Source organism: Alosa sapidissima, chromosome 21 (assembly GCF_018492685.1).
Source record: "Alosa sapidissima isolate fAloSap1 chromosome 21, fAloSap1.pri, whole genome shotgun sequence".
In the NCBI taxonomy this organism is placed as follows: domain Eukaryota; kingdom Metazoa; phylum Chordata; class Actinopteri; order Clupeiformes; family Clupeidae; genus Alosa; species Alosa sapidissima.
Genome location: NC_055977.1, coordinates 6,707,844 through 6,735,561, shown reverse-complemented (window position 1 = coordinate 6,735,561; position 27,718 = coordinate 6,707,844). Strand labels below are relative to the sequence as shown.

Genomic DNA, 27,718 nt, shown 5'->3' with positions numbered 1-27,718 from the left:
AATTTGATTTGGGGGCCCCCTCCCACAACGCACCTGTGAGTCACCTGTGCTTGGTGATAATTGACAACTTCACACTATAATGTCATATTATAAATTAATACAGTAAGGTTATGTATTAATACAGTGACTGATTATGAACTACTGTCCCCCTGGACACAGATGCATAAGGACTCAGTAGGCTCATTCAGTAATCCATCCTTGCTCACATGGCAAAAATGTTTTGGGGCTCCGCTCTAGACTTCTGGCCCCAAGTGCTTGGTAAACCAATGTATTAGTTGTTATTTACCCCAACCCTGTCACCTTTTAATCTTAGAGGGTACTTTATTTATTATTTACAGATTTATTTGAAACATTCATATTCAAAGTGAAGCACTAAGGGTGGTTTACTGAAGTTGAATTGACAAATAACAAAATACAACAGCATTTGTATTTGTTGTAAACAAGTACATCCGTTTAATGACTTGTTTTTCAACAGATTTGCAGAACAAATGTGCATTAAATGAGCAATCTTCAACTACAAAATAAAACCAAAATAGACAAACATTAATAATCAAAAATAAAATGTCCCAAAAAATAGATATTCCTACTTCGTTCCTGGCTTTCAGGTATTTGCAACTCTGCAGTGGACGAACCTGCAATGATTAAATAAATACATAAATAAATAAAACAAAAACTATGTTAAATGTGTCATGTCATATTAACAGGCTATGTAACCATTTGCCATCAAGAAAACCTCACCTTCTGTGTCATCAGCCATGGAGGCAGACACTTGATGAGGTAGAGTTAGGTAGTGGTAGAGATGTCCTCCAAAGTACTTCAACAGTGTCTCTGAAAAAAAAAAAAATTGCATAAGTGCATATTTGATCGAGCAGAATGAGTTTATTTTGCTATCATTACTTACACTCATCAACAAGCAATTCCACATGTAACAATTCATATTCTATTGGCAAATGAGGCATAATCAAAAGTATACTTAATTGCAGTATGGTGAACGCTTAACATGGTGATCTACTGCAGCCTAAATCACTGCACCGCTACATCACTTGCCACTATCTTAATCAAATGTAAGTCTATTTTCATCACAGAAGTCTCCCCACCCAACATGGTATATTTTCTCAAACACTACCATCTCTCTCTAAAGATCATAGAGCAGAGCGCACGTACTGCCAGACTGCACGTACTTCCATCTTTGCCTATGAAGCTGGAACGTTACGATTGCCCAGAGTCGCGCTAGTCAGTGGGTTGGGGTTGGGACTGGGAGCCTGGGCTTAGCCTGCTGTTGCTATCAGACTTACCACTATGTCACATATTATAGAACAGTAATAAACTATCAACACTTTCAGGTGCGAAATCAGAAACAATCCCTCTGTGGTACATTTGCCTTCAGCTACAGTACGTTTTCATGTAGCTAGTGCTAATGTCCACGTCAGTCAGCTAGCTAACGTTAATTTACAACAAAAGCCCACCTATGGCTAGGGTACATGCTTGATTAAACATCCAAAACAATCCCAATATCCTTGACATCTGAAATACATCTAGATAAATATATATTAATGGGAGACATTTCTCTGTTGATGGCGGAGATTTAGCTCTGGTGATGGCTTATATTATTAGATCATGACAGCTAGCTAGCTGCCTCAAGCACAAAACATACTGTAAATAATCATGCAAACATACCTGTATCTTGCTCGTTTTTCTCCTCCTCTGTCATTTTCTTCTTACTGTTTTTGGCACCAGAGGGATACTTTTCTTAACATTACCGTCTCTTCCGATTTTTGAACTTGATGCAGTGTCTGCACGAATTGTCTATGCATCCGAGGTGTCTAGTTTATGCGCGTGACTCAAAGGCTGGCAGACACAGTAGAGGTAGGCAGGCATATTGATCATGAAATCAGAATTTTCTTGTTTTAAATTATTAATTGTTTCATTTATTCATTCATTGATGTCACTTGTTTACGTTATTTATTATGTAAAAAAAAAAAAGAAAGAAACTCGATTGGGGGCCCCCTGGTGGCCAGGGGGCCCCAAGCAGCCGCTTAGTTCGCTTATGCCTCGGGCCGGCCCTGCCTTACACCACCCACCTCACCCGCAAGGCGACCAAAATTGTGAGTGATGCAAGTCACCCCGCTCACAATCTGTTTGATCTACTGCCCTCTGGGAAGAGGTACAGAAGCCTGCGCTCCCGCACTACCAGACTCACCAACAGCTTCATACACCAAGCTGTAAGGATGCTGAACTCTCTCCCTCCTCTCCCCCCTCCACCCTCAGCTACATAACATCCTGGACATTGGACCCACAATGGCCGCCTGCACTACTCCACTTGCACACTTGCACACTTGTACACTTTACAACTTGGAGTTGTTGTCCTGAAAACACAACACTTCTGCTGCTCTTACATAACTTGCACCACTATGCCACTTTCTTCTTATTTAGGTCAAACAGAACTACCCAAGCCTTTTATTGGCCTGACTTTGCACTAGTATTTTATTGACTGTCTATGCACAATTTCAACCAAATTTTGCTGCTCTTATTTTTTCATTATTATATGTGCCCTCTTATTTACTTATTTACTTACTTTTTTGTTTACTTGAATGTTATGTTTGTCTGTGGACTTAAATTGGTAAAATATGTCTTGTCTTCACCGTGGGATAGTGAGAAACGTAATTTCGATCTCTTTGTATGTCTGGAACATGTGAAGAAATTGACAATAAAGCTGACTTTGACTTTGACTTTGACCTGACACACAAATTCCCGGTGTCCTCTGACCTCATCAATGACCGCAGAAGTTCAGGCCTGCCTTCTGCCCACCTTTGGGCACTCTGGGCCTGGCGCGCTGCCCAGGTCAGGGGGGCACTCTGCACCCTCTCACTACTCTCCAAAACTGGAATGTTGTCAAGGATGTTTTGGACAGAATTGATTTCTTCTGCATAAAAATGGATAGATACACTGCCACAACACAACCACACCAAAACAACATCAACAGCATCAACAAACATAAACATTTGGATTATGAGGTGGTGGACTATTGCTACTACTGTTGAAATGGAGCAGAGTAGAAAAGGCTGCATTTTGCTGAATACAGTTGTAGTCGCACATTATTTGCGCTACATCTACTCTCCCTCTTTTGCGTTGTAGTACGTTTGTTTCGTGGTTCAGCGGTGAGTCATTTGCTCTGATTCGAGCTTCTGCTTAAGGCAGCCTCGTATCCAATTCAGGTAGGCAACCTCACCCCGAGTGTTTTGTTTGTGCCCCATTGTCTGCTAGCATCCCTAATTCCCTGCTCGTTTGTCAGTGTAGAACTGTGGTCGTGCCCCTCCTCCACATGCAGGGGACAACGGTACTTCAGCGAACCCGGAACTGGTGGTTGACCATCTTCAAGCTTGCTGCTCCCACGCCACCTGATGCTGTCGCCCTGTCTTCTACTGCTGCTTATGTTTTATGTTCTCGTCTTGAATGTTTGTGAGTGAATGCAACTCCATCTCTGTGCATACGTGCAGGTCGTGACCTTACAGGAGCTGTTGGGCCAAAGTTGGTGGCAAGCTGATTCCCAGGTGGTGGTTTCCCTTCACTGTCCTTTGTAATTGCTGTGCATCAAGTGTGTGCCGTGTTCACCTGTGTTGTGCTGTGCCTGGATCCTACCCCTTGTTAGCCTCTTGCTAGCCCTGGTGAGCCCACGGCCCTGTTCCTGGCCCTGTATGCAGTAATAGTAGGCCTATAGGACCTTGTGCAATATTTGTGTGCAACCTGCTTGTATGTGGGTGTATCTTGTATATGATTACTCTCTCGTGGTTGTATTCCTGTTCGTGTTGTCTCTGTGCAGTCCGTAATGGACCTGTTATTGTCATGTGTCAATAAATTGTCATTTTATTTTTATAGAACCATGTCTCCAGTCTCAGTGTTGCGAACCTGTGTGCCCAAAAGGGTCTAAACTGACCAACAAGGTTTCTAAATTAGTTCCTGGGAGGGCCTAACCCTCGCAGGTGGCGTAGTCGACTAGCTACATTTGAACATCTACCTCCACCCTGCTACATTAGGGTTAGGTTTAGAGTTAAGGCTCTGGTATGGTCCTGCGTCACATTTGCGTGTGTCCAAGACGTGCATCATTTTTGACGCTTACACGAAGCATACTCCAGTTTTTGATCTCTTGAATGCACGTTAGCCAATCAAGATTAGCGCATGCGCACTACGAATGAACTGTGATACTCTGCCCCGCCAATGGGGGGCGGTACGTTGAGCCTGAAAGTAGGACACTCCCACCAAAGAAGAAGTTAAAAGCAGGAAGACAGTTCACATTTTAGCAGGTGTGCAGTGGTACTGTCAACATGTCGACCTATGAAGAAGAAGAAGAAGAGGAGCTGTGTTGCATGTTGCTGGAAGAAGAGCAACGCATGAAGAGAAGAAGGTGGGATGTGCGACCACTGAATGAAGGAAGAGCTAGGGAAGGAATGTTCAACACTTAATGTGCAAAAGATGCGGCTGTTAGATGAGGAGAAGCACCACGAATACTTTCGCATGTCTGCTGAAAAGTTTGATGAGCTGGTTCGTCGCATCTCTCCATTTATCATCCACCAGAACACTCACAGCACACCTGTTGGTATAGCTGAGAGACTTGCAGTCACTTTGCGCTGCCTGAGTACGGGGATGTCCCAGAAAGCAGTTGCAGCTGACTACATGCTGGGAACACGTACAGTGGCGAAGCTGATTCCCGAGGTGTGTCAGGCCTTATGGAAAGGTCTCCAGCCGGAGTTCGTGCCATTTCCATCTGAAGCACAATGGGCTAACATCGCGGAGGATTTCTGGCGAATTTGGAACTTCCCTCTGTGTGTAGGTGCCATCGATGGCAAACATGTCCAGATTAAAGCCCCACCAAACGCCGGCAGTGATTATTTTAATTACAAGGGGACACATTCAATTGTTCTGATGGCTACATGCGATGCTCATTATCGCTTTACAATGGTGGATGTTGGTGCATATGGTTGGGAAAGCGATGGTGGTGTCTTCAAAGAAAGTGAGTATGGAGCAAGGATCCTCGAGGGCACTTTGGGTCTACCACCTCCAGCCAAACTGCCTGGCACAGACACTCCAAGCCCCTACATGTTTGTGGCGGATGCTGCTTTTCGGCTGCATCTGAATTTGATGCGACCATACTCTGGTAAGTGCATTACAACTGCTTCATGATTTGTATATTCAACTGGATGCTGAAAAGTCTATGGGTTTTTAACACTAATGTTTTTTTATGTTATGTAGGCCATAACCTTCGAGCAGATCAGAGTGTGTACAACTATCGCCACTCACGGGCTCGCCGGATCATTGAAAACGCATTTGGAATCATGGCCTCACGATGGAGGATACTGGGCAAGCCCATTGACTGCAGTGTAAACAATGCCACTCACATTGTTAAGGCATGTGTTGCTTTACACAATTTCCTTACACGTACGGATGTTGCAAACGGTCGTCGGTACAACCCACCCAACTACGCTGACACTGAGCGACCTGATGGACAGGTGCAGCCGGGAGAGTGGCGACAAGTTGTTACTGGTGACAACGGCCTCCTAGAGGCACGGCGACTCGGTACCGTGAGGGCAGCTCGAGCAGCAATGTTGATGCGAGACAATGTTAAGACGTTTTTCCAAACACAGCAAGGTGCAGTGCCATGGCAAGATAGAGTTGTGCGCAGAGGTCTCCTCAATTGATTGTAGCCTATATTGCCTTCACACCTGCCACACCAAAAAGTTGGCCTATGAAGCAAAAACATGTAAATATGACGTGTCAATAAAAGTATAGAAGCAACTCTTTGTCTTCAGAACATGTTCATTATATGTCATATTATGATAACGCATTATGTCCGGGCCAGGCAAGAATGCACCTCGATCAACAAAGTGTTAATAGGGACTTTCGATGTTTTAGTTCAGCGTTGTTCAGGAATAGGTGATAATGACTGCACCTGCAGCCGGAGGTAGTCTGAGCTACATTTCCTTTATTATTATGATAACGCATTATGTCCGGGCCAGGCAAGAATGCACCTCGATCAACAAAGTGTTAATGGGGACTTTCGATGTTTTAGTTTAGGGCCAGGCATTATATCCGATGATGCTTTTTGGAACAGGTGGGAATTCACCTATCTTTTTATAATTATCCCACAGGCCTATGTTCTTTATAAACAGGCGCCTAGCTTATTTGTTCTTTCACACGGACCAACACATGACAACGGATGTGAAATATAAACATGCTTTTAATAAAATAAATGTGAACAGTGCCATAATAAAAATGCTTTACAATATAAACGTCCAAAGTCCAAGGATGATTAGGCCTAGGCTATGCTAGGTCTACTGTTCTTCTGGCTCCAGCTGGCACCGCTCGAACCACTTTTGGACCAACAGCATCACCTCTATCTTGCACTGTCCCCTTGTCACCAGTGGCATCCTCGACAGCGTCTTGCCAATGTCGTCTGTGAATGACTTCTCCTCATTCAACATGCTGGCATCGATCCTCTCGAGACGCTTGGTTAACGCCACTTGCACTGCCGACATCGGTGGTTCCTGCCTGCGTTTCTTTCTGTGCGCTGTTGTGGCTGCGGCTGCAGGCTGACATGGGGATGAAGAAGCAGGAGCCGGCGAATCTGTGTCAGTGGACTTGACACTGGCTCTACATCGGCACCAGGAGAGGGAGGGATGGAGCTTGCAATCGAAAGACCGGGGTCGAGTGTGGTCTCGAGTGTGGTGTCGAGCGTGCTGGTATCCAGGGTGACACTGTCGTTCTAAAAATAAAATACAAAAAAGCATGAGACAAAATATCTTAATAACTGACGATTTGTTGTATTCCAACATAATCAGACAGAGCCATGTAAACAAAGAAATAAACAGCCAAAGTTTTAAGAATTCACTTACCAAAGGTGGCACGTTTGACTCCGTGTCGCGGTGTTTCACGCAACTGGATAACCAGCCAAGCTGTGCAAGGACAGGGGCTCTGCTGACACTGTCACCAGCACCACCACTCCTTCCCTTGGCCTTCTTTTTTGTTTTGACAAACTTGTCGCGCAAAACTTTCCATCGCTGGCGACATGCCAGTTCATCCTTCCCTAGCGTCTGTGCTATTTCTCTCCAGGAGTTCTGACACCGGAAAGTGTCCTTGTACTCCCGCAGGGAAGGGTCGTACAGGTGAGGGTATCTCCTCACCTCCTCTGCCAGTCTTTCGTCGTTTGCAGCATTCATCGTTGTTACGGTAACCAAGTCCCAACCAACACGTCTTCTTCTGTCTGGGTTTGCTGCGTTTTAAGCGTTGTTCCTCTATCTGCTCCACCTACTGGAAGGGCGTGTTTACAGCAGTTCCGTCTCACACATGCGCAGTCTACGCGTCAAAGTGACGCGCGGTCTCAACTTTCGGTCGACTCAAAGACGCGACGCATGCTGTAAAAATGACGCAATTCTCGTCACACGCTCACCAGTGGCGCGTGACGCAGACGCGGGACTGTACCATAGGCTTTAGGGTTGGGGTTATAGGATTAGGGTTAGAGGTTAGGATTAGGGTTAGGTTTCATGTGTCATGACAGTGTCATGTGTTCATGACAGTATCATGTCACTCTTTATGTCGATACTGTCAAGTAAAGTGTTACCGTTTAAACATACAGTTTAAGCTATGTACACTACCCACAACTATTTGACAACCATGAATGGCAGGCCTACTTCAAATAGGTGTCATTTCAGATAGATTGCTATTACGTCTTGGTGAATGTCCTCATTGCCTTTATTGTGAAGCGCGTATATCTCGTGGTTATTGAAATACCGTGCACTATGCCATTTATATAGCTAGAACAATGCATGTTTCCAATGATATACCATTTCTATAGTACAAAATATTATTTCACTCTGTTTTTACGTGGGTAAGGCCACCCAAATAAGTGCCCTTCATGACCCACAGGCCGTCAGTCTCCATATGTTAACATGGCAAAAATCATCTTTCTAAAACTGCTTTTCCATGTCTCTGTCATGCCGGTCTACCGGTGTGGGTTGCCGTGACCAGGCAAAACATTTAACAATATGCAGGGAATGTGGTGTGCAGACGAATGTTAAGCGGTGAGAAATGCACCTTCAAAATTGCTGCAGCAAGCAGGAACTGAAGCCAGGTCTCCTGCGTCATAAAGTGTTCTGCTACTTAATGAGCTTTAACTAACTGTTTTGAACTGTCTGGGATGAAACTGTCTGAAATTGTTCTGCTCATTATGCACTGTTAATACCTAATAAGCACATGTTATTCTAAAGTGTTACCCAAACTTTTATTAAATCAGCTTTAGTAGCTCGGTAATTATTAGGGTAAATAGCCTCCTGTCAGTTATGTGCCTCATGTCAGTTACAGCAACCGGAAAGTTTTCAGACCCTTTCAAGTTTTCCACATTTTGTTATGTTTCAGACTTATCTTAAAATGGATTCAATTCATTTTTTTTCTCATTAATCTACATACAATACTCCAACACTCCACAAAAAAGCAGGTGTTTGGAGTGTTTGGTAAATTTATAAAAAATAAAAGACTGAAATATTTCATTTACATAAGTATTCTAGCCTGGCTAACGTTAGACCTCATCTCATTAAGATGGGGACTGGGAACTACAAGTTCATTTTTTCGTATTTGAAACATGGTTTACGAATACCCAGAGCCGTTTATTGGGCGCTACGAATGTCTACCAAATGTGTCTGTACGTAGCTCATATAGGCCTACTCTAAACCCAGATTTAGTTGTAATAAATATGTTAGGTGGTCACTACTAATGTTTGTGTGTTTTGTGAAAACTCTATGTCATAACTAAAAGATATGAGTTGATTGTACTATTTAAGTGAAATATACAGTGCACTGATCATGTTAAGCAGAGACAACGATAAATGTTATGTTTTTGCAAGGCAGAGGAGGGATCTAAACAAATTCTGCCCATCAACCGTTCCTCCTGCTTCTCAGTCCAGATGAATGACTCCATGCCTCGTGCTTCTGTGACAAATAGGCTACTACATCAAATGGTGGGTGAACTTTCTGATGAACTTGTTGAAAAATTAAAATTCTGATGAAATAACCGAAAATTATGTTCAGTTTGACCAATAGTTAGCTAAATGTTTGTTTACGTGATTAACTTACATTAACCTGAGAAAAGTAAGGTAACATTAGCTAGTTGTTAGCATGCTAGTAGTCTTTCGGACAGTTAGCTCATGGTAGCTACCTTCCAATGGGTGTGTATGCCAGATTATAACAATATCACATCTGTTTTCGTGTAAATATACTTGTCTTGGTGCTACTAAGTTTAATTCAGACTTTATCATTGAAATAGGTGTTTCTGTCTGTAGACAGTTTTAGCTAACCATAGCAGCACATGTTGGTTAGCTTTTGGCTAATGTTAGCCGATGTCCATTCACTTATTTGTTGCATTCATAGGTGATATAACAAACTTTTATTTCAACTGTGTAAATGAACATGGACTAAAAAATTGTTTTCTTATGTTCTTTTTTATAGGTTCTTCGTCTTTTTTTATAGGTTCTTCATCTACAGTGGATGTGGAATATTTATGAGTTTAAATGTTGTTTGTTCATGTTTTATCAATAATAAAAGGCATTCCTATACATTGTGATTAATTTCTTTTAAATTTGTAATAAAACAATTAAATTAATACAGTACCCTAATCTTAAAATAAAAAAACAATAGGCCTATCTACAGAACTTAGTTCATATTTTAATGAATTTGTTAACATGCATTTTAACCTAGTTATTTTATACAACTGCAACTTCTGAAACAATAAGTTAAGTGAACTAAAGATTTTTAGTAAAGACTACTAATGTAAGCTTAATTTGTCTACAGCATCAACATAAGGTTGTTAGTTGACACAACTAAACATGTTTAGTTTTATGTTTTGTAAAAACTAGAATGGTTTAAGGCAATCGGTTTCCATGCAATTTTCTAGTAATGACAACTAGTTCGGGTTTAGAGTGTGTGTGTGTGAGAGCGAGAGAGTGTGTTTCTGTGCATTTGTGAGAAAGAGAGAGTGCATGCATATTTGCTATTACTTGTTTAGCGTAAAGCATTAAAGGGGAACTATGCAGGTTTTTTTTACTTAATTTATCTTAACTTACCAATTCGGTGTGTCGTCTCGTCATCGTCTTTCTGTCCTCGCTCCGTTCTGTGATTGGTTCCTTCGTTGAGGTGAAAACGAAGTCCATGCAATCCAGGCTGCCTAGCAGCGTGAATAAAATTGCGCGCAAGGCAGCATGGGAAAACCCAGCCTATAAATATTCAGACCCTTTGCACTTAACATAGTGTTCGCTCACCTCAACATAACCTCTACATTGCTGCCACTTCAAAAAATAACTGTTTGCGTCACCCAACAATTTAGCCAATAATGGCCAGGTGTAGCATTTTTGGCTGACTTACAAGACTTACTCTTACTTACATTACAAAGAAGATAGGCTACCTACATCAATTTCTGACTGAGAATTGGGCAGGAGCTTTTGATGGTTCTTTGTTATGTCAGTGATTGCAATTTCTAACCCGTAACACTTATTGTCAATTTCAGCAAGTAGCCTATCTCCTCATGATCCAAGAGTCCTCCATTCCATGAGTAGGCTACACTGTAAGAAAGAAGACAAAAGGTATAGTATAGGCACATTGTATACAATAATGGGTAACACTTTAGGTTTCTACATAACATAGGTGACATCACACTGTCATAACCCTAACTTGTCATGACAAAAACCGAATGACACTTGACAGAACCATTGTGCCATAAACGTTTATGACTTGTTTATAATGTTTATGACATGTCCATGTAAACATACTCAGTGTCATGTCACTCTTATGTATATAACCTTCAAGTAAAGTGCAACCCAATAGTGTTTATTGCAGTGCACTGCAGTACAGTCCAGTTTATTGTACTGCAGTACAGTCCAATTTATTGTACTGCAGTACAGTCCAGTTTATTGCACTGCAATAAACACTTTTGTATGCAAAGTGCGGCCTTTTGTCTTCTTTCTTATCAGTTATAAGTTTGGTCCAGCATTCTAAAACAGTGGTTCTCAACCTTTTTTCAGTGATGTACCCTCTGTGAAATATTTTTTCAGCTAAGTACCCCCTAACCAGCGCACAAGAATTACCGCTATGCTTCAACCACAACTCCATCGTTTGAGTTTTGACAGTGATTGACAGGTGATGGCGGGTGGCATGTGCAATCGAACCATCCTGGTATGGGGGGGGGGGGGGGGGTTGGGTCGAACCATCCTGGTATGGGGGAGACTTTGGGTTTTTAGGATAATGAATAGCCTACTGAAATATAACATTCATTTTATGAACTTATATTTTCCAGAAATATTTATGAAATAATTGTTTTTTAAAAGTATTTTTGCATGGATTCTACTTTTTAAATATATGTATATTTTAAAATCTCACGTACCCCCTGGAGAGCCTTCACGTACCCCCAGGGGTACGCGTACCCCCATTTGAGAACCACTGCTCTAAAATATGAAAAAGAGACTGAGTAAAGCGGAGCCTGCTCCTACAGTACCAGACAACTGTCTAGGCTACACTGTACAAAAACCCGGGTTGATTCCTGGAAACCCACATTATTGACTGAACACAGGTCCACAAACTGACACACTTTGTGCTCCACATACAGTAGCACTCATGGAGCAGGTGATAGACAAGCATGTGCAAGAGAAAGATGACACTGTCAGAAGTGGAGTGTGTTTTATAAGTGGAGTGTGAAAAAAGAAATAACAGACAATATATTCATTTTATTTATAAAAGTTCCCGTCAAAGCACCTAAGGCCATTTCACAATTATACAACAAAATACAAAATCAAAATGTAACTGTATCCTAACTACATGATGTAATCTCTGTATTCGGAGCACGCCCGCAAATCTGACTCTACATTTCAGTCACTTTTACAGTCCAGTCCGTAATCTCTAACAGGTTAATGTTAAATGGCTGAAACGCTAACCAGAAGTCTGATGTCCCTGCATGAAAATAACTCTCTTGTGCAGTAGATGCATAAAACCACAGGGAGGTGCTGTATGTCAATGAATAAAATCTATCCTTCATTGAAGATGTTTCTTAATTGTATTTCAGCAAAACTAGTAATTAGTTTTGCTGAAATACAATTAAGTTACTAGTAGATAAGTATTGACCTTGAAAGTATGTTCAAGTTCAAGTTCATTGTCATATACTTGATAAAGATGTCACATCAATACGGTACGGGTCCAAATGTCTCACACTTTTGGAGCATATTGCCTCTGAGCAGAGCCAAACCAAACATTTGTCCTTTTTGTCTTCGCTAACATGAATGTGTATTCAATGATCTCTTAATCCTAACACAAAAATCTCTCTGATACAACAGGGTGTAATGGGCCCTAAAAGTTTCCAAGTCCCTCTCATAGAACAATGACATTGGTCGTTTATTCATATATGCCGACTTCCTCGTCAACTTGTTTAAAGTCAGTGATACAGGAAATGATGCAAGTCTTGCGCGACAGACACTGACAGACACACCGAACTAGTCATGTAAGTTTTTAATCTAATGTAGTTTATGGATACATTTTAAAAAGACATTCATCATGACAAAGTAAAGTCTGTTTCAAACACTGAGGCAACGCAATGTATGTTCCTTGATTATGTTTGTAATGTTTGTTTATTTTAAGATAAAAACTATGTGGCGTTACTTTAAACTGACATTATGTTTGTTGGGACACAACCAAAGTAATTGATTAAGTTGTCTGACAGATTTCAAAATATGCTGGAGTGCTGTTTAGTTGTCCATCATATTATTTTCTTCTGAGTGAATGTTCTAGTTTTAGTTTGTTGGTTACAATGTTTTTCAAACAGAACTCTTAATGATGATGAAATGTTGTTTCAGAAGACATTTTTAGTTGGAACTATTTCAATGATGAGTGAGTTTGGCTGTAACATCTGTATTTCCTTATTGAGATTTTAGACGCTGATCTTCTGGAACGATTTCAGCAATGCCAAGTAAGGTCAATTTCTGGAAGGGCGTGGGGTCTGTGTGGCCAGGGGAGGGGGAGGGAGAAAGAAGGGAGGGGGGCTCTCCCAGAGGAAAAATGTCTTTTCATTGTTTCACAGGAAATAAATTAGCCCTTATGAAAACTCATATGTTCCACATGTGGTAGTGAGAAATTGCATTCTAAATATTCTGCTTTTTAGTAAGGAATGAAGCTGTTGTGGAAGGAAACGAAGCCAGAGAAATTAGGGCCAGAGTGATTCATGGTAAGTCTGGCACTTCTGACCCTGGTCAGTGAAGGAATGAGTAGCTGGCAAACCACGTCTTTAACTCGTCTAATATTCATCTCTGGCTCTTGTTTTGTCTTTTCTAGAGGGAGGTGGCGACCCAGATATTTATCATGCACCGAAGATCAAAAACAACAAGTCTGAAAAGATCGACACTAGCACAGTTTCAAAGGGTGGGTAAACATTAGAGTATATTTTTGGTCTGTTATTTGTGTGTGTGTGAGTGTGTGTAAGAGAGAGAGACTTTAAAAGCATTTGACTCTATTTGGCATGATGGATTAAACTGTGTAACCGTATAAGTGGTAAGTGGTGTAGGGGGTAAAACATACGATATAATTAAATCAATGTACTCAAATTCTAAATGCAGTATTAAAATTGGAGAAAAACAAAGAGTTTTTTACACAAAATAGAGGTGTGAGACAGGGCTGTGGTCTGAGTCCAACATTGTTCAATATTTACATAAACGAATTAGCGGTGCAGTTGGAACAGTCTACAGCCCCTGGACTCAGACTCCAAGAAACAGAGGTCAAATTCCTGCTCTTTGCCGATGACCTGGTGCTCCTGTCACCCTCAGAACAGGGCTTACAGCAGCTCCTCGATCTGCTAGAGCAGTACTGTCAGTCCTGGGCCCTGGCAGTAAACCCAATAAAGACCAAAATTATGATTTAAAAAAAAAAAGCCAGGTGTCAGGAAAATAGATACACGTTCACCCTAGGCAGCACCGCCCTAGAACACACAATGCAGTATACCTACCTTGGTCTAATCATTACTGCATCAGGGAGTTGGCAGTGAATACACTTAAAGCAAAAGCCCGCAGGGCACTCTATGCCATAAAAAGAACATTTCACAAAATAAACATCCCAATTACAATCTGGTGTAAAATATTTGACAGTATAATCCAGCCTATTGCGTTATATGGAAGTGAGGTTTGGGGTCCACTATGCATGACTACACGAAGTGGGACAAGCATCCAACCGAAACCCTATGCAGAATTCTGCCGATCAATACTTAAAGTTCAATCAAAAACACCCAATAATGCATGTAGGGCAGAATTAGGCCAGTTTCCATTCTGGATGTACCTGAACAGCAGTCCCGAGAACTCCTTCCATTTTGAGGCACTGAAAACGCAGGAGATGAACCCTGAAGAGTACTCTGAGCCAGCTGGTACTGAAGCTAACTAATTCAATAACAATAACTAATACACATAAACCTCAGTCCAGCTCTGTTTCCCAAACATCAATTAGAGTCAACAAAATAATGAATCAAGCCAAAGAAGAATATTTAGAACATTGGACAAACCAAATTCAAAGTAGAATGAATTCCTATCTGATCCTAAAAAGAGAATATAAATTTGCAGAGTATCTCGTCTCTGTCAGAGATACAAAGCAGAGGCAAACCCTAACCAAGTACAGGCTCAGTGACCACAATCTAGCAATAGAAACAGGCAGACACGGGATACACCTTGGGGCAGCCGTGGCCTACTGATTAGCGCTTCGGACTTATAACCGGAGGGTTGCCGGTTCGAACCCCGACCAGTAGGCACGGCTGAAGTACCCTTGAGCAAGGCACCTAACCCAAATTTCCCTCACAGGATCAAAAGAGTATATATACTTATACACCTGGCTGCCAAGAGAACAAAGAATATTTGGTCATGCCAGGCAGAGATGGTTGAGACAGAGGAGCACTTCTTTCTACACTGTGAAAAATATGAAAACATTAGACAGGCTTTCTTCCCCATATTTCATAGAGATAACCAGTCTGCTCTCTGCTGCCCTAGCAGCACAATTTATCTTGAAATGTGAGGATCTGACGGACTCAACCTAAAACAAATTTGTTTCTATGATATATGCACACATACACATACATGCAAGCACGCACGCGTGCATACACATACACGCACACACACATCCTGTACCACTCTACTAAGTGCAGTTCCCTGTACTCTGTCTGAAGCCTAGTTTATGCTTCTTTTTCATATGTAAATGGACACGTTTCTTTCATATGTTGATCCAATTCATCCGTATTTGGATGGAGGCTGTGTCTGTATTCGTTTTTAACATTGACCACAAATAAGGCTTAATTCTCCACCCCAGATGTCTTACCACAAAACTGCAGATTCGTCTGGGAATTTCTGCACGTGACAGGTCTCGCAGACAGTTGTGTTGGAAGTCTTTATATATATTAGTCTGTGGTGGTACTGACACATATGTCCTCATTTGTACAAACTGTCTGTCAGTAATCCAGGTGGTTGTGGAGGTGTCCACCCGCATATTTTTCAGCTTCTCTTGCAGCTTAGGCCAGAATGTCTTAAATTATCTCAGTGCTGAAAGTCTTGTCCAGGTGAGGGAGAGAGATGAAGCAGGTAAATGATGACAGGACAGGACAGGACAGGACAGGACTGGACAGGACAGGACAGGACTGGACCACACAAACACCATACTAATGACATGACCTTGATTTGTCTTTATTTTTTCCCCCTCTGTCACAGATGAATCGGGGTGGCGTCAAATTATTATAACCGCCCTGCAGTTTGTGTGGACTTGGTTTTCCAGATGGTGGAACAGGGGGAAATGATTTGCTGCAACATCATGTACTGCCAAACAAACCTGCTCACAGCTGATGGGCAGTGATTTCCTACATTCCATGGACAGACTTTCTTATTCGCTACATTGGGTCAGTTTAGGTCAGAAACACTTGCTTGTATTTGGCAATACTGCTTGGCAATGCCACAATAAAAGGTTGGACCTATGGACATCACGTTAACAGTAGCATTTATTTCCTGGTTTTGGAACGGATACCATTCAAACTAAATAATGAGCCCTGACAAAGTAACTAATATGTTGTGTTGCACCTGCTCATCCTTTTGGCATGGCACTCACACATGTTCATGTCATGTCTACATTGAGTAGGCCTACATATCATACATATCACACAGGCACTAAGTACTGTAGGCCTACATATCACACAGGCACTGTAGGCCTACATATAAGTATAAGTATATATACTCTTTTGATCCCATGAGGGAAATTTGGTTCCCAATCCGTGAATTAGTGAAACACACTCAGAACACAGTGAACACACAGTGAGGTGAAGCACACACTAATCCCGGCGCAGTGAGCTGCCTGCAACAACAGCGGCACTCAGGGAGCACTCGGGGTTTGAACCGGCAACCCTCCGGTTACAAGTCCAAAGTGCTAACCAGTAGGCCACGGCTGCCCTCACACAGGCATTAAGTACTGTAGGCCTACATATCACACGGGCATTGAGTACTGTAGGCCTACATATCACACAGGCACTAAGTACTGTAGGCCTACATATCACACGGGCATTGAGTACTGTAGGCCTACATATCACACGGGCATTGGGTACTGTAGGCCTACATATCACACGGGCATTGAGTACGGTAGGCCTACATATCACACGGGCATTGAGTAGGCCTACATATCACACAGGCATTTCAGAGAGAGTTACCTCTCAAATCATATCAAAGCATTTTTAATAGGCTAGGCTATGCAGCCCCCCATTCACATCCCTAGTGATGTGACTTCTAAGGTGATGTAGCCCATGAATGTATTCACTGCTCAGTCCATGTACTAATTATGATTAAGCTTTATTACAACCAAAGTGTTGCGGTAGGCCTACACAGTCTGATTTATAGCTACTTGAAATCTGGCCAGTATTTCCACTATTCCGATTGGTTGTGGGGAAATCAAAGGGTGTTTTTTGCATCTCATTTCACATGTTGTTTTCCATTATGAAATACAAATAAATAAATAAAAGTACCTCAAGTGTTGTATGCTTCTTTTCCCACGCACACAATCATTTATTAATTTTAATACCGGTATGCATCAACAGTCATTGATCAATGTTTAAAAGACAAAACTTCAGATTTACTTTAGTGACTGTGTCATATACTAGCCACTGAATTACTTGCAAAGGAATCTGCATTTAGTGATAATGGATGTGGCTCCAGCCCTGTTATGTATCATGTTTGGTGTTTATGGTGCCTTTAAGATTTTATGACAAATTGTAAAAGCATTTTATGCCATTGTGTCATCATAATCATATCATGACCAACCTGTTCATACAAAGAAAACAATGAGACCAACTACAGATGGAAGGTTGTGTACTTTTACATACTAGGCAGGTTCTCTCTCGCTCTCTCTCACACACATACACATACACACACACACACACACACACACACACACACACATACACATACACATACACACACACACACACACACACTTATTATAAACATCCTGTCTCAGTAACACCCCCTACCCACCCACACACACACACACACACACACACATCTCCCGCTCAGGAAGACTGTAAGCAGAACCTCCTTCTTCCCTCACAGATCAGAAGAGTTCCTCTCCAACACTACGCAACATAGGCAAAACACTTAATGTGTTTACAATAGTTTGCCTTGCACTGCTTGACTTTTAATGTACTGTTTACGACTATTTAAAAAAAAAAAAAAAAAAGAGAGAACACATCTGTCTGCGCATGCGTTTGGCGTGTGCAGAAATACTTCCTCTTCCTGTTTAGAACCTCCATTCGGTGAGTGACTATTGCCGCTTTTTGGAATTACTAAGCTTATACTGGCACTGTTCAATTACAGTAGAGTAAACAAATCAACAACGCACAGGATATTCCCTGTGTGTGTCCTTTGAAAGGACTCTTCTGTTAAAGTTTAACATAGTTTGTAATGTTCCTTATAATTGATACTTCTATTGCCTGTTGAATTCATTCTTCCGTTGGAGACTAACCTAGTTCTTAAAGTTCTTCTTATTTGATACTTCTGTTCCGGTAACTGGTGTGCAGATGGCATATCATGTGTTGTATGATGATAGAAATGTTCTTAGCAGTTTTAATGTGGTTCTTAATTAACTCATTGTATGGACAAAGGCATGTGTGTGTGCAGGGAGGTGTAATGATACAATGATACTATGAAACAATGATAGGATGTGAGGAATAAATGTGTGTGTGAGAAACAACTTTGTCTCTTTAGGTGCACAGACTTTGTCTCTGTATCTTGATTGCCTGATGCATATGATACCCCATGCTGAGATTATTAAACTACTAATGAGAAAGACGAAACCTTATTTCAGATTCGTGAAATGTATAATGTAAGAGATGTTTTAGTATTTTGCCTATATTTAGGGTTTTCAAATATCACCCTTAGCGATGACAAAATTATGTTTGAGTACACTACTTTTAGATAGAACTACAGTATGTTTATGTTGAGTGCTTATAACATCTTTATTTCCTTGTTGATATTTTAGAAACTGAGTTTCAGAAAAGACTGCAGTAATGCCAAGTAAGGGCAATTTTTTGAACGCTCCTCATGAAAACTTATATGCTGAACATGTGGCAAAAGTGATCAGTTATATTTGAAATATTCTGTTTTCTAGTTACAAACAAAGCAGTTGTGGAAGCCAAAGAAGCCAAAGAAATTAGGGCTGGATTAACTCGTAGTAAGTCTGGTGCTCCTGAGCCTGAGGGAATGAAGTTTCGGGGATGTGGAGAAGGGGGATTTTGCTAACTCACACATGGCAAAGGTTGATGTTTGTTCTGTTTAGATAATATTCATCTGTTGATGTTTGTTCTGTTTAGATAATATTCATCTGTTGATGTTTGTTCTGTTTAGATAATATTCATCTGTTGATGTTTGTTCTGTTTAGATAATATTCATCTGTTGATGTTTGTTCTGTTTAGATAATATTCATCTGTTGATGTTTGTTCTGTTTAGATAATATTCATCTGTTGATGTTTGTTCTGTTTAGATCATATTCATCTGTTGATGTTTGTTCTGTTTAGATAATATTCATCTGTTGATGTTTGTTCTGTTTAGATAATATTCATCTGTTGATGTTTGTTCTGTTTAGATAATATTCATCTGTTGATGTTTGTTCTGTTTAGATAATATTCATCTGTTGATGTTTGTTCTGTTTAGATAATATTCATCTGTTGATGTTTGTTCTGTTTAGATAATATTCATCTGTTGATGTTTGTTCTGTTTAGATAATATTCATCTGTTGATGTTTGTTCTGTTTAGATAATATTCATCTGCGGCTTTTGTATTTTTTGTCTCTGCTCTCATTAGGAGGATTTGGCGACACAAATATTCATCATGAACCGAAGGTCAAAGTCCAGAAGTGTGAAAAGATCGACGCTCAAATAGTTGCAGACGGTGGGCAACCATCAAGTACATTTGTGTGCATATGTGTGTGTGTGAGAGAGAGAGAGAGAGGGAGAGAGAGAGAGAGAGAGAGAGAGAGAGAGAAAGAGGGAGAGAGATAGAGTTACTGTTCTCTCAGTCCAGTGGAGGGGGACATCTCCAGACCTTAATGTAGACAGACAGAGTGCAGTTTATTTGCATTGGGCGGAAAATACTTTGTTGCATTGGTGCAACATTGGTTGCAATGCTCCCTTTTCCTACGTAAATGGACGTGTTTGTTCCATCATTTAGGTTGATCCGTTTCGTCCGTATGTGTAAGCTTGAATTGAGTTAGGCTTTTTAAAAGTATAGTTTGGGGCTTTTAGCCTTAATTCAGATAGGACAATGAAGAGTGGGTGGAAGAGAGAAGCAAGTGGGAGAGAGAGAGATGGGCTGGGATCCGAACTTATTAGACTGAATTGTTACTGTACACTATGCGCAGTGGTCATCAAAGTGTGGGGTGGGCCCCACTAGTAGGGAATAGAGACATGTCAGGTGGGGTGCGATGAACAAGAAAAATTTATAATTACAATTAAGGTTACAAAGGAGGCGGAGACATAACCTGCTACATAAGCTTGAAGTTAATTAGGCTTTTTTAAAGTATAGTTTGGGGCTAGCCCCCCGGTTTGATGAATTGGTAGCCTATTGATGTTTGGAAAACTGATGGCATTAATAATGCCAAAATGTACTGTAGTATCCATTGTGATAGAAAATGCACTATATGAACAAGGACACCTTATCATAAATGTTGTGCGTTTTCCCTGCAGACTCTTGGTTGCCCCTCCGTCTCCTGTGTCTGGTTGCCTTGGTGATCGGTGTTGTTGGGACGACAATCTACTGCATGGTGGGTGACCCCAAGTCCCCCATGTGCACGGCATTCTTCAACAACATAAAGGTGTATATGGCACAGGTGCTGAACTTTAGTAATGTGACTTCTCAAGGTGATGAGAAGTTGTAACTTATGAATGTCTTTACCGCTGTCCGTCCTAATTGCGATTAAACATTTATTAAAACCAAAGTGCTCTGTTGTGGCACACAGCATGGGATACAGCTACATGAAATGTCATGCATTTGCACTATTCTTATTGGCTGCAGGCTTAGTCAGGGGCCTGGTTGGGGTGCCTCAAGGTGTAAGCCACAACAATGAACAGCCTCCACTTTTATTTGATAGGGATATGTTTAGAAATCTGGGACAATAACCGAGGGAAATCTGGTACCAGCCAACTACAGTATCTTGCAAAGCCATTGATGCCTGTAGATCTAAAAATCAAAGAGTGTATTTGCATCTCATTTTAACATCTCATTTTTCACCTCTCATTTTGCATTTTGTTTTTAAAAAGGGATTGGTGTTCTAATAACAACTTCAGCAGGACTCTGTTAATTCCTCCTGCCTTGGTGAGCAACAGAGTTCTCTGTGCATGTATGCAGGCTGTTATTTACTAACCAATAGATTGCAACTGCAACCTTTGAAAGAATCCAATATCATCGGGAAGAGACTCTGAGGCTGTATGATATATAATTTATGTCATATGCTAATTACAATGATTACCTTTCACTTATAACTTAAAATTGCCTCCGTGACATTACAGAGATGACAGAAAAATAAAACGTGTTTGATATTTTATATTGATATTTGTGTGATTGTCAAAGAAAAACATTATGAAATACAAATAAAAATAAAAGTACCTCAAGTGCTGTATGCTTCTTTTCCAGGCACACAATCATGAATTTGTTTTAAAATACACTACCGGTCAAAAGTTTAGGGTCACTTAAAAATGTCCATTCCACTCCATAAATAAACACACAATTTAAATTTAGAAAAAAAACGTATACAACTGATATCAGCTGGTATTCTGTCTATAATGGAGTGGAATGTACATTTTTAAGGGACCCAAACTTTTGACGGTATAGTGTACATGATCAGTCATTGACTGATGTTTAAAAGACAAAACTTTTTTTTTTATTTACTTGACTGTCAGACAAGCCACTGTCACCTGCACAGTATGGAACACAATGTTCCAACCTTGTAATATATCATGTTGGTGTTTTTGGGTGCCTTTTAGTTCATGGACTAACTGTAAAAGTAGTTGATGGACTATTGCTAAATGCACTTCAAGCTACCGTGTCATCATATCATGAACAACCCGTTCACATGACCTGGAATGAAAGAAAACAATGAAACCAGCTACGGAAGGGCGTGTACTTTTACTGTACATACGCAGGCTCTCTCTCTCTCTCTGTCGCTCTCTCTCTCTCTTTCTCTTTCTCATTCACATACACACACACACACACACAAACATACACACACACACTAGTTATAAACATATCCTGTCATCTCTCTGCGCATGTGTTTAAGCTGAGTATTTTCAGTGGTTGATCAAGACTTCCTCTTTCCAGTTCAGAAGTGGAATGCACTGTATACTTCCATTTGGTGAGTGACTGTTATCCATAAAAACTAGATATGATTTTAAAAAACGGCCATGTCTGTTATTGACAAAATGCACTTGGTGAAAATGAACAGTTAAAATATTCAGAGAAAGTAGTCTCGGTTGCATGAGTCAAAGTTTTGACGTGTTCGCAGCTGTAGGAGTGAAAGATAAGAATCTATATCTGAATCTGTTTATATGTGATGAGAACCTGCTCTATCTGTATGTAATGAGAAACCGTTTTATCTGCAGTTTTTGCATGTTTCATTAGAAGTGGAAGAAGAATGAAGCTTGTTCATTGTAGGGCGACAAGTAATGTAATTAAAAAACAAAACAACAACGCACAGGATATTCCCTGAAGACTGTTCTTCCCAGAACCAGTGCTGACCCAGCGTGACCCTGCATCCGTATTTGTCTACAGATCCGCACCTTTCATCGCAAACACTGTAAATCACCATTTTTGTATAAATGAAACAGTTGGCCAGCACACAGATATGCTCTGAATTAATCCTCCAAGCTAAATGAGAATCTTGAAGTCTGTGCACAGTTCCGTACAGTATGATCAGTATGCTAAGATATATCATAGTGTGACTTTCATTAGGTTTTAATTGACAAAGTTTGGACTTTTTGTAAAGGTATGTCAGTGTCATCTATCTTAGTTGTTGATAGTTTTGATGATGGTGATTGTAACAGAGAAAGGCATTTATTAATTTCAGAAAAAATAGCATTGAAAGGATTCAGAAGCTGTTAATAACTGACACTGTTAGTTACTAACAGTGTCAGTTATTAACAAGGCACTGTCAGCAGTCTGTAGAAAGAGAGCTCTGAATTCCTGTAACAGATCTATTTGTACACTACAGTCTATAGTGTAGCGTAGATTGCAATATTTTATCCTAAAGAAAGTCTTTTATTATTTGTACATCTTCCTTATTGGTAAAGATTATGCAATATTTTGTTATTTTATTTATATAGTCTGTGATCACTGAAGGAATGGCTGGACAACAATATCCTCGAAGTAGGTGTGATTATCCTATTCCATATGCTGTTTCCCATTAGAGAAATATGCCAGTCATATACATAAGCGTCAATACATAAATCTTCTATTGAGTCTATTGTTCTATTGACATATTGTATATCTTCTCTTTCTGTCTATGTGTTTTAGCACGCAATTTCAATATATCAGCTGGAAATGGAGAATTTGTTAACCATCCTATTATTACTAACAATTGGATAGGAAATGATCTTCAATGCCCAATGAACACCACAGGTATATATAAAAATACTTTACTTGAAGGTATCTACATAAGAGTGACATGACACTGTCAGAATCTTGGGTCATAAACCTAACACTAAACCTAACCCTAACTTGTCATGACAAAAACCGAATGACACTTAACAGAAGCCTTATGTCATAAACGTTTATGACTTGTTTAAAATGTTTATGACACGTTTGTGACAGTGTCATGTCACTTTTACCTTCAGGTAAAGTGTAACCAAAAAAAACTTATCCAGAGAGCATGACGAAACATACATTGGTAAATACAAACCACACAATCTACAAAACAGTGTTATGGGACAGACATGTTGTAGCTAAGACCTACAAATAAAATATAAATACATGTCTCTTTTGGTGATTTTTCCCCCTTTTTCCAACAGGAGCATCAGGTTATAAAAAAATAACACATGCTCCACAAATAATTGAAAACCAAGTTGGAGGCATTATCAACACTGATACAACTCATAGAAAGGTAAATCAGATGTTTACTTCACTGGTGGGTGAAAAGTTGTGATTAGTGATACGTTATTAGTAAGATAAAAATAACATTGACCTGTTGGTCATGCCTTTGTATTTCAAAATATGAAATCTATCAATGACTGATAACATACATGTTTATGAACATAACTCTCACAGCGCAGCAAACCTTGTCCAGATGAGACTGAGATCGCTGAAGCAGGTAGATAATAATAATAATAATAATAATAATAATAATAATAATAAAGATAATAATAAACCTACCTCTGGTCACCGGGGGGGGGGGGGGGGGGGGGGGGGTAATATAGGGATGAGATTATGTCCATGGTTGGGGTCAAGGGGTGAGGTTTTTTCATTGGCTTGCAAGAAATAAATCAGCCTTTATTGAGATCTCATGAAAACACTTTTGTTACACATGTGGTAAAAGTGTTACATTATGTTCTAAATATTCTAATTGTTTTTAGTTAGGAGTGAAGCTTTTGTGGAAGGCAACAAAGCCAGAGAAATTACAGCCAGAGTGGTCAATGGTAAGTCTTGAATTTCCCCTTGGGGATCAATAAAGTATCTATCTATCTAAGTCTGGCGCTCCTGACCCTGGTACCTGAAGGAATGAGTGGCTGGCAAACTATTACTTGTCTTTTACTCGACTAATATTCACCACTGGCTCTTGTTTGGTCTGACTCTTCTCCCATTAGAAGGAGGTGGCGACCCAGATATTTATCATGCGCCGATAGTCAGAAACAACAAGTCTGAAAAGATCGACACTAGCACAATTTCAAAGGGTGAGTAGACATCAGGGTATACATTTAGCCTGTTATTTGTGTGTGTGTGTGTGTGTGTGTGTGTGTGTGTTGGAGAGGGGGGGGGGGGGGTAGTGTGTGTTACCTTTCTCTCAATCCAATGATGGGGAACTCAGTGCAAGAATCTAATGTCAACAGTTATCATCAGTGCCCGAGGGAAAGGTTAGTGCAGGGCTCTACACTAACATTTTTTTCAGGAGCACTTGTGTGCCCAAGTTAAAAAATTTAGGAGCACAGACAAAAATTTGGGCGGACAGTCAGTTATGTACTTAACTTACACATAATCTAACATTACACTGCAGCTAACAGTTAAACATGCCAGTGCACCAATTGCAAATATTAACAATGACTGACAACATTTAGGCTACAGGAAACAGGATTTTAAAGATCATTGCCTACTTTATTTTCAGTCTGTTCTATTTTCCTACATTTTGTTAATGTAAAATAATATAATACATTGCCATATTTGCATTTAGCCTGTATATCAAGTATCCTGCCAAATGTAGGCTAATTTATTTATTTGTGAATCCATCTATAGCTAAACCAAATATGCCCATGGTGACCTATCTGACTGCATACTGCCTAATACTACTACTAAAACAGTCCATTTTCTCTTCCACAAAACCCAACATAGGCTAATCAAGGATATATGTTTTATACTTTTAGTTTTTATTTGAAATATCTGCATTGATAGGGGCAGTAGGCAAACGTTAGGCCTACTTTCGTTTTGCACTTCAGCTTGTATTCGGTGTAAACAAACAAGCATGCGTGGAAGCCTGGAGTTGTCAGTGGCGTTCTACCTTTGAATAAAATGGGAGTATTACGGGAGGCTACTTTTGTGCCGGTTCGCTACAGCTATATTTTGCATATTGCAGCCAATACGTCAACTGGGCTAAAAGGCATGTTAGGTTACTTTTCCTTCTCTCACTGCATTCTCAGAATCTCATCCCATCTTGGCTGGCTATAGTCTAACTTTCCGCTTTTTCTGCGCGCTCTTGGATTTGATAGAAGCGACTACTAGCGAGTCACAACGCAAAACTGCTAACGTTGATGGGAGGTGTAGTTTTTATGCTGCATTCGCGACGTGATTCTATGGTTTGTTTCTCGATGTTGCGGTGTATTTTGTAGACAAACATTGACATGGTTAGAAGTCATTCGCACCAGTGCGCCTAAATATTTTTTTGCACTCGCACGGCATCATTTTTACTCGCACTCGCACTGTAGAGCCCTGGGTTAGTGTATTGCTCAGTGTAGGATAGTGTAATGACAGTAATGCTCGATGGTGTTTTATGCCCCCAACGTCGTCTTCCAGGCAGCGCTGCCACCATTGACTTAAAGGCACCTAATCCTAACCCTAACCTTAACCCTAACCTTAACCCATGCCTAACCCAGGCAGCCCTCCAGGCAGCGCTGCCTTGAAGACAACGTTGGGGGCTTAAAACACCACAAAACAGATATATGTGTGTGCCTGAATATATAGTAAAAGAATAAAGAAGTACCATAAATAAATAAGTGCATATGATTTCATACAATGGGGCACTAAGAGACATGGGGGGCTGCATAAGCTCTGTACCCCAGAGGAGGGTCTCTCATGAGAAAAACTTTTGGTCAGGGACACAACTTTTGGAAAACAATTTGTGGACAGGGTTTTTGCTAACTCACAGATTGAAGCTTGTTCAGATGAGGTTACTTGTCTTATCTTCATCTCTGACTCTTGTTTTCAATGATCCCATTTACAGGAGGTGGCGACCCAGATATTCATCATGCACCAAGGATAATCAAAAACAGGGCTGAAAATGTTGATGTCGGCACAGTTTCAAAGGGTGGGCAAACATCAGGGTATACTTTTAGTCTGTTTCTGGACAGGTCAGGACACACAAACAACTAATGAGATTACATCGGTTTGTCTTTGCTTTTCCTCTGTCACAGACCAAAGACAAAGAGCCGTTGTACCGTCTCGTGAACAGACCTGGGTTCATATTTTCAGAAGGCCTCTGCAGGTTGTGTGGACATGGATCTCCAGCTGGTGGAACAGGGGTCAATGACTTGCTGCATCATGAAGCACGGCCAACAAACCAGCCAGAGATCAAACATTCCATGGACAGATTGTCTTATACAGTAGTTATCGGGCTGGTTTTAGTTTCTACATCCTAAAGAACAGGGATTTTTCATTGTGATTTCCTGGTTCCTCTCTTAATGTCCACAGACACTGACGTCTAATTATCGGAGTGGCGGCACTTCCATTGTTTTCAAACGTCCCACCACTCCGACATTTTTTTTCCATTGTCGTTGTGGCGGTACTTAAATTTTTTTTAAAACGTTCCGACATGAGGTCATTAATGTAATTTTCCGCACTGAGGCCATTAATAAAGGGAATGCTGAGAGAGTGCTAGAGAGTCGAGGAAAAGAAGACTATGCCACTGTTGTGTTATGTGCCATCTAACAACTGCACGCAGGCCTAATAACAAACAAGACTGCAGTTATTCTGCAGCTCAATCAATTTCACCTGACCAGCTGTTCTAGTCATCTCCGAGGTCGGGGGATATTGTTTAACATCTCCGAGGTCGGGGGATATTGTTTAACATCTCCGAGGTTGGGGGATATTGTTTAACATCTCCGAGGTTGGGGAATATTGTTTAACAGTCTATGTTTAAACGGATTTGCCTTCCATGGGCAACAACATCATTTGCACAGGAGGGGGGAGGAGGAGAAAGCAGCCAGCTAGCTCTCTGTTTTGTTTGAATGTCAACAGAAGTGACATTACCCACCATCGCTTAGAGCACCTTTAAGACCTGTTTTGTGGTGTCTAAAGAATAACAGAGCACTACTGCAGCAGGCTCAAATTCATTCAAATCATTCCAAATATTTGTTTCTTTATGATTAAAGGTGAAATGATTTTCTTGTTACTATGATGGTCTATGATGACTTTGTTGGCAAAAAATGTTGATGACATGCAAGATTGTGTCATTGCTTCTCAACAGCTTGTAACTGCTACTGCTAGACCTGCAGTATACATCCCAGTCCCTCAAGGGATTTTCTCAGCCTGTGTAGTGTAGTATAGTAGCCTACAACATGGCACTGTGATATCCCTGACATATTCATTGACAAGTATTACTTTAATCAGTAATTAAAAGTGTTGGACACAAACTAAGTTGTAGAAATGTACAATCAATCCATGTGATGTGGAGCTGTTTTTACTATATTTGTTACATATTTACTTGTGGTTATTAAAATGTGAACAATG

General features: G+C 40.5%; 2 protein-coding genes and 1 long non-coding RNA gene across 12 annotated transcripts; 2 read left to right on the top strand and 1 right to left on the bottom strand.

The window, feature by feature from the left end:
• Positions 1–586: 586 nt before the first annotated feature.
• LOC121695852 lies at positions 587–1,821 on the bottom strand. Its single transcript, XR_006026182.1, has 3 exons — positions 1,678–1,821; positions 739–828; positions 587–632 (listed from the first exon to the last, which is right to left on the bottom strand). It is a non-coding gene; the product is annotated as an uncharacterized LOC121695852 (long non-coding RNA).
• Positions 1,822–12,449: 10,628 nt separating this feature from the next.
• LOC121695847 (consortin-like) lies at positions 12,450–20,513 on the top strand. Of its 4 annotated transcripts, none has more exons than XM_042076997.1 (6): positions 12,450–12,525; positions 12,949–12,990; positions 13,183–13,245; positions 13,353–13,439; positions 19,382–19,468; positions 20,263–20,513. In XM_042076997.1, the coding sequence occupies exons 2-6, from the start codon at positions 12,984–12,986 to the stop codon at positions 20,451–20,453; spliced, it is 435 nt and encodes a 144-aa protein (XP_041932931.1). In that variant the 5' UTR covers positions 12,450–12,525; positions 12,949–12,983; the 3' UTR covers positions 20,454–20,513. The 4 variants fall into 4 exon arrangements, with proteins under 4 accessions (XP_041932931.1, XP_041932933.1, XP_041932932.1 ...); XM_042076999.1 differs by having other exon boundaries at positions 12,456–12,525; positions 12,956–12,990; XM_042076998.1 differs by having other exon boundaries at positions 12,511–12,620.
• Positions 20,514–21,318: 805 nt separating this feature from the next.
• Positions 21,319–27,380, top strand: LOC121695843. Of its 7 annotated transcripts, none has more exons than XM_042076986.1 (10): positions 21,324–21,926; positions 22,193–22,367; positions 22,894–22,936; positions 23,084–23,188; positions 23,578–23,669; positions 23,834–23,876; positions 24,139–24,201; positions 24,370–24,456; positions 26,214–26,297; positions 26,404–27,380. In XM_042076986.1, exons 3-10 carry the CDS (start codon positions 22,912–22,914, stop codon positions 26,517–26,519), a joined length of 615 nt encoding a protein of 204 aa, XP_041932920.1. In that variant the 5' UTR covers positions 21,324–21,926; positions 22,193–22,367; positions 22,894–22,911; the 3' UTR covers positions 26,520–27,380. The 7 variants fall into 7 exon arrangements, with proteins under 7 accessions (XP_041932923.1, XP_041932924.1, XP_041932925.1 ...); XM_042076987.1 differs by having other exon boundaries at positions 22,174–22,367; XM_042076992.1 differs by having other exon boundaries at positions 21,327–21,926; positions 22,894–22,940.
• The last annotated feature ends 338 nt before the right edge of the window (positions 27,381–27,718 follow it).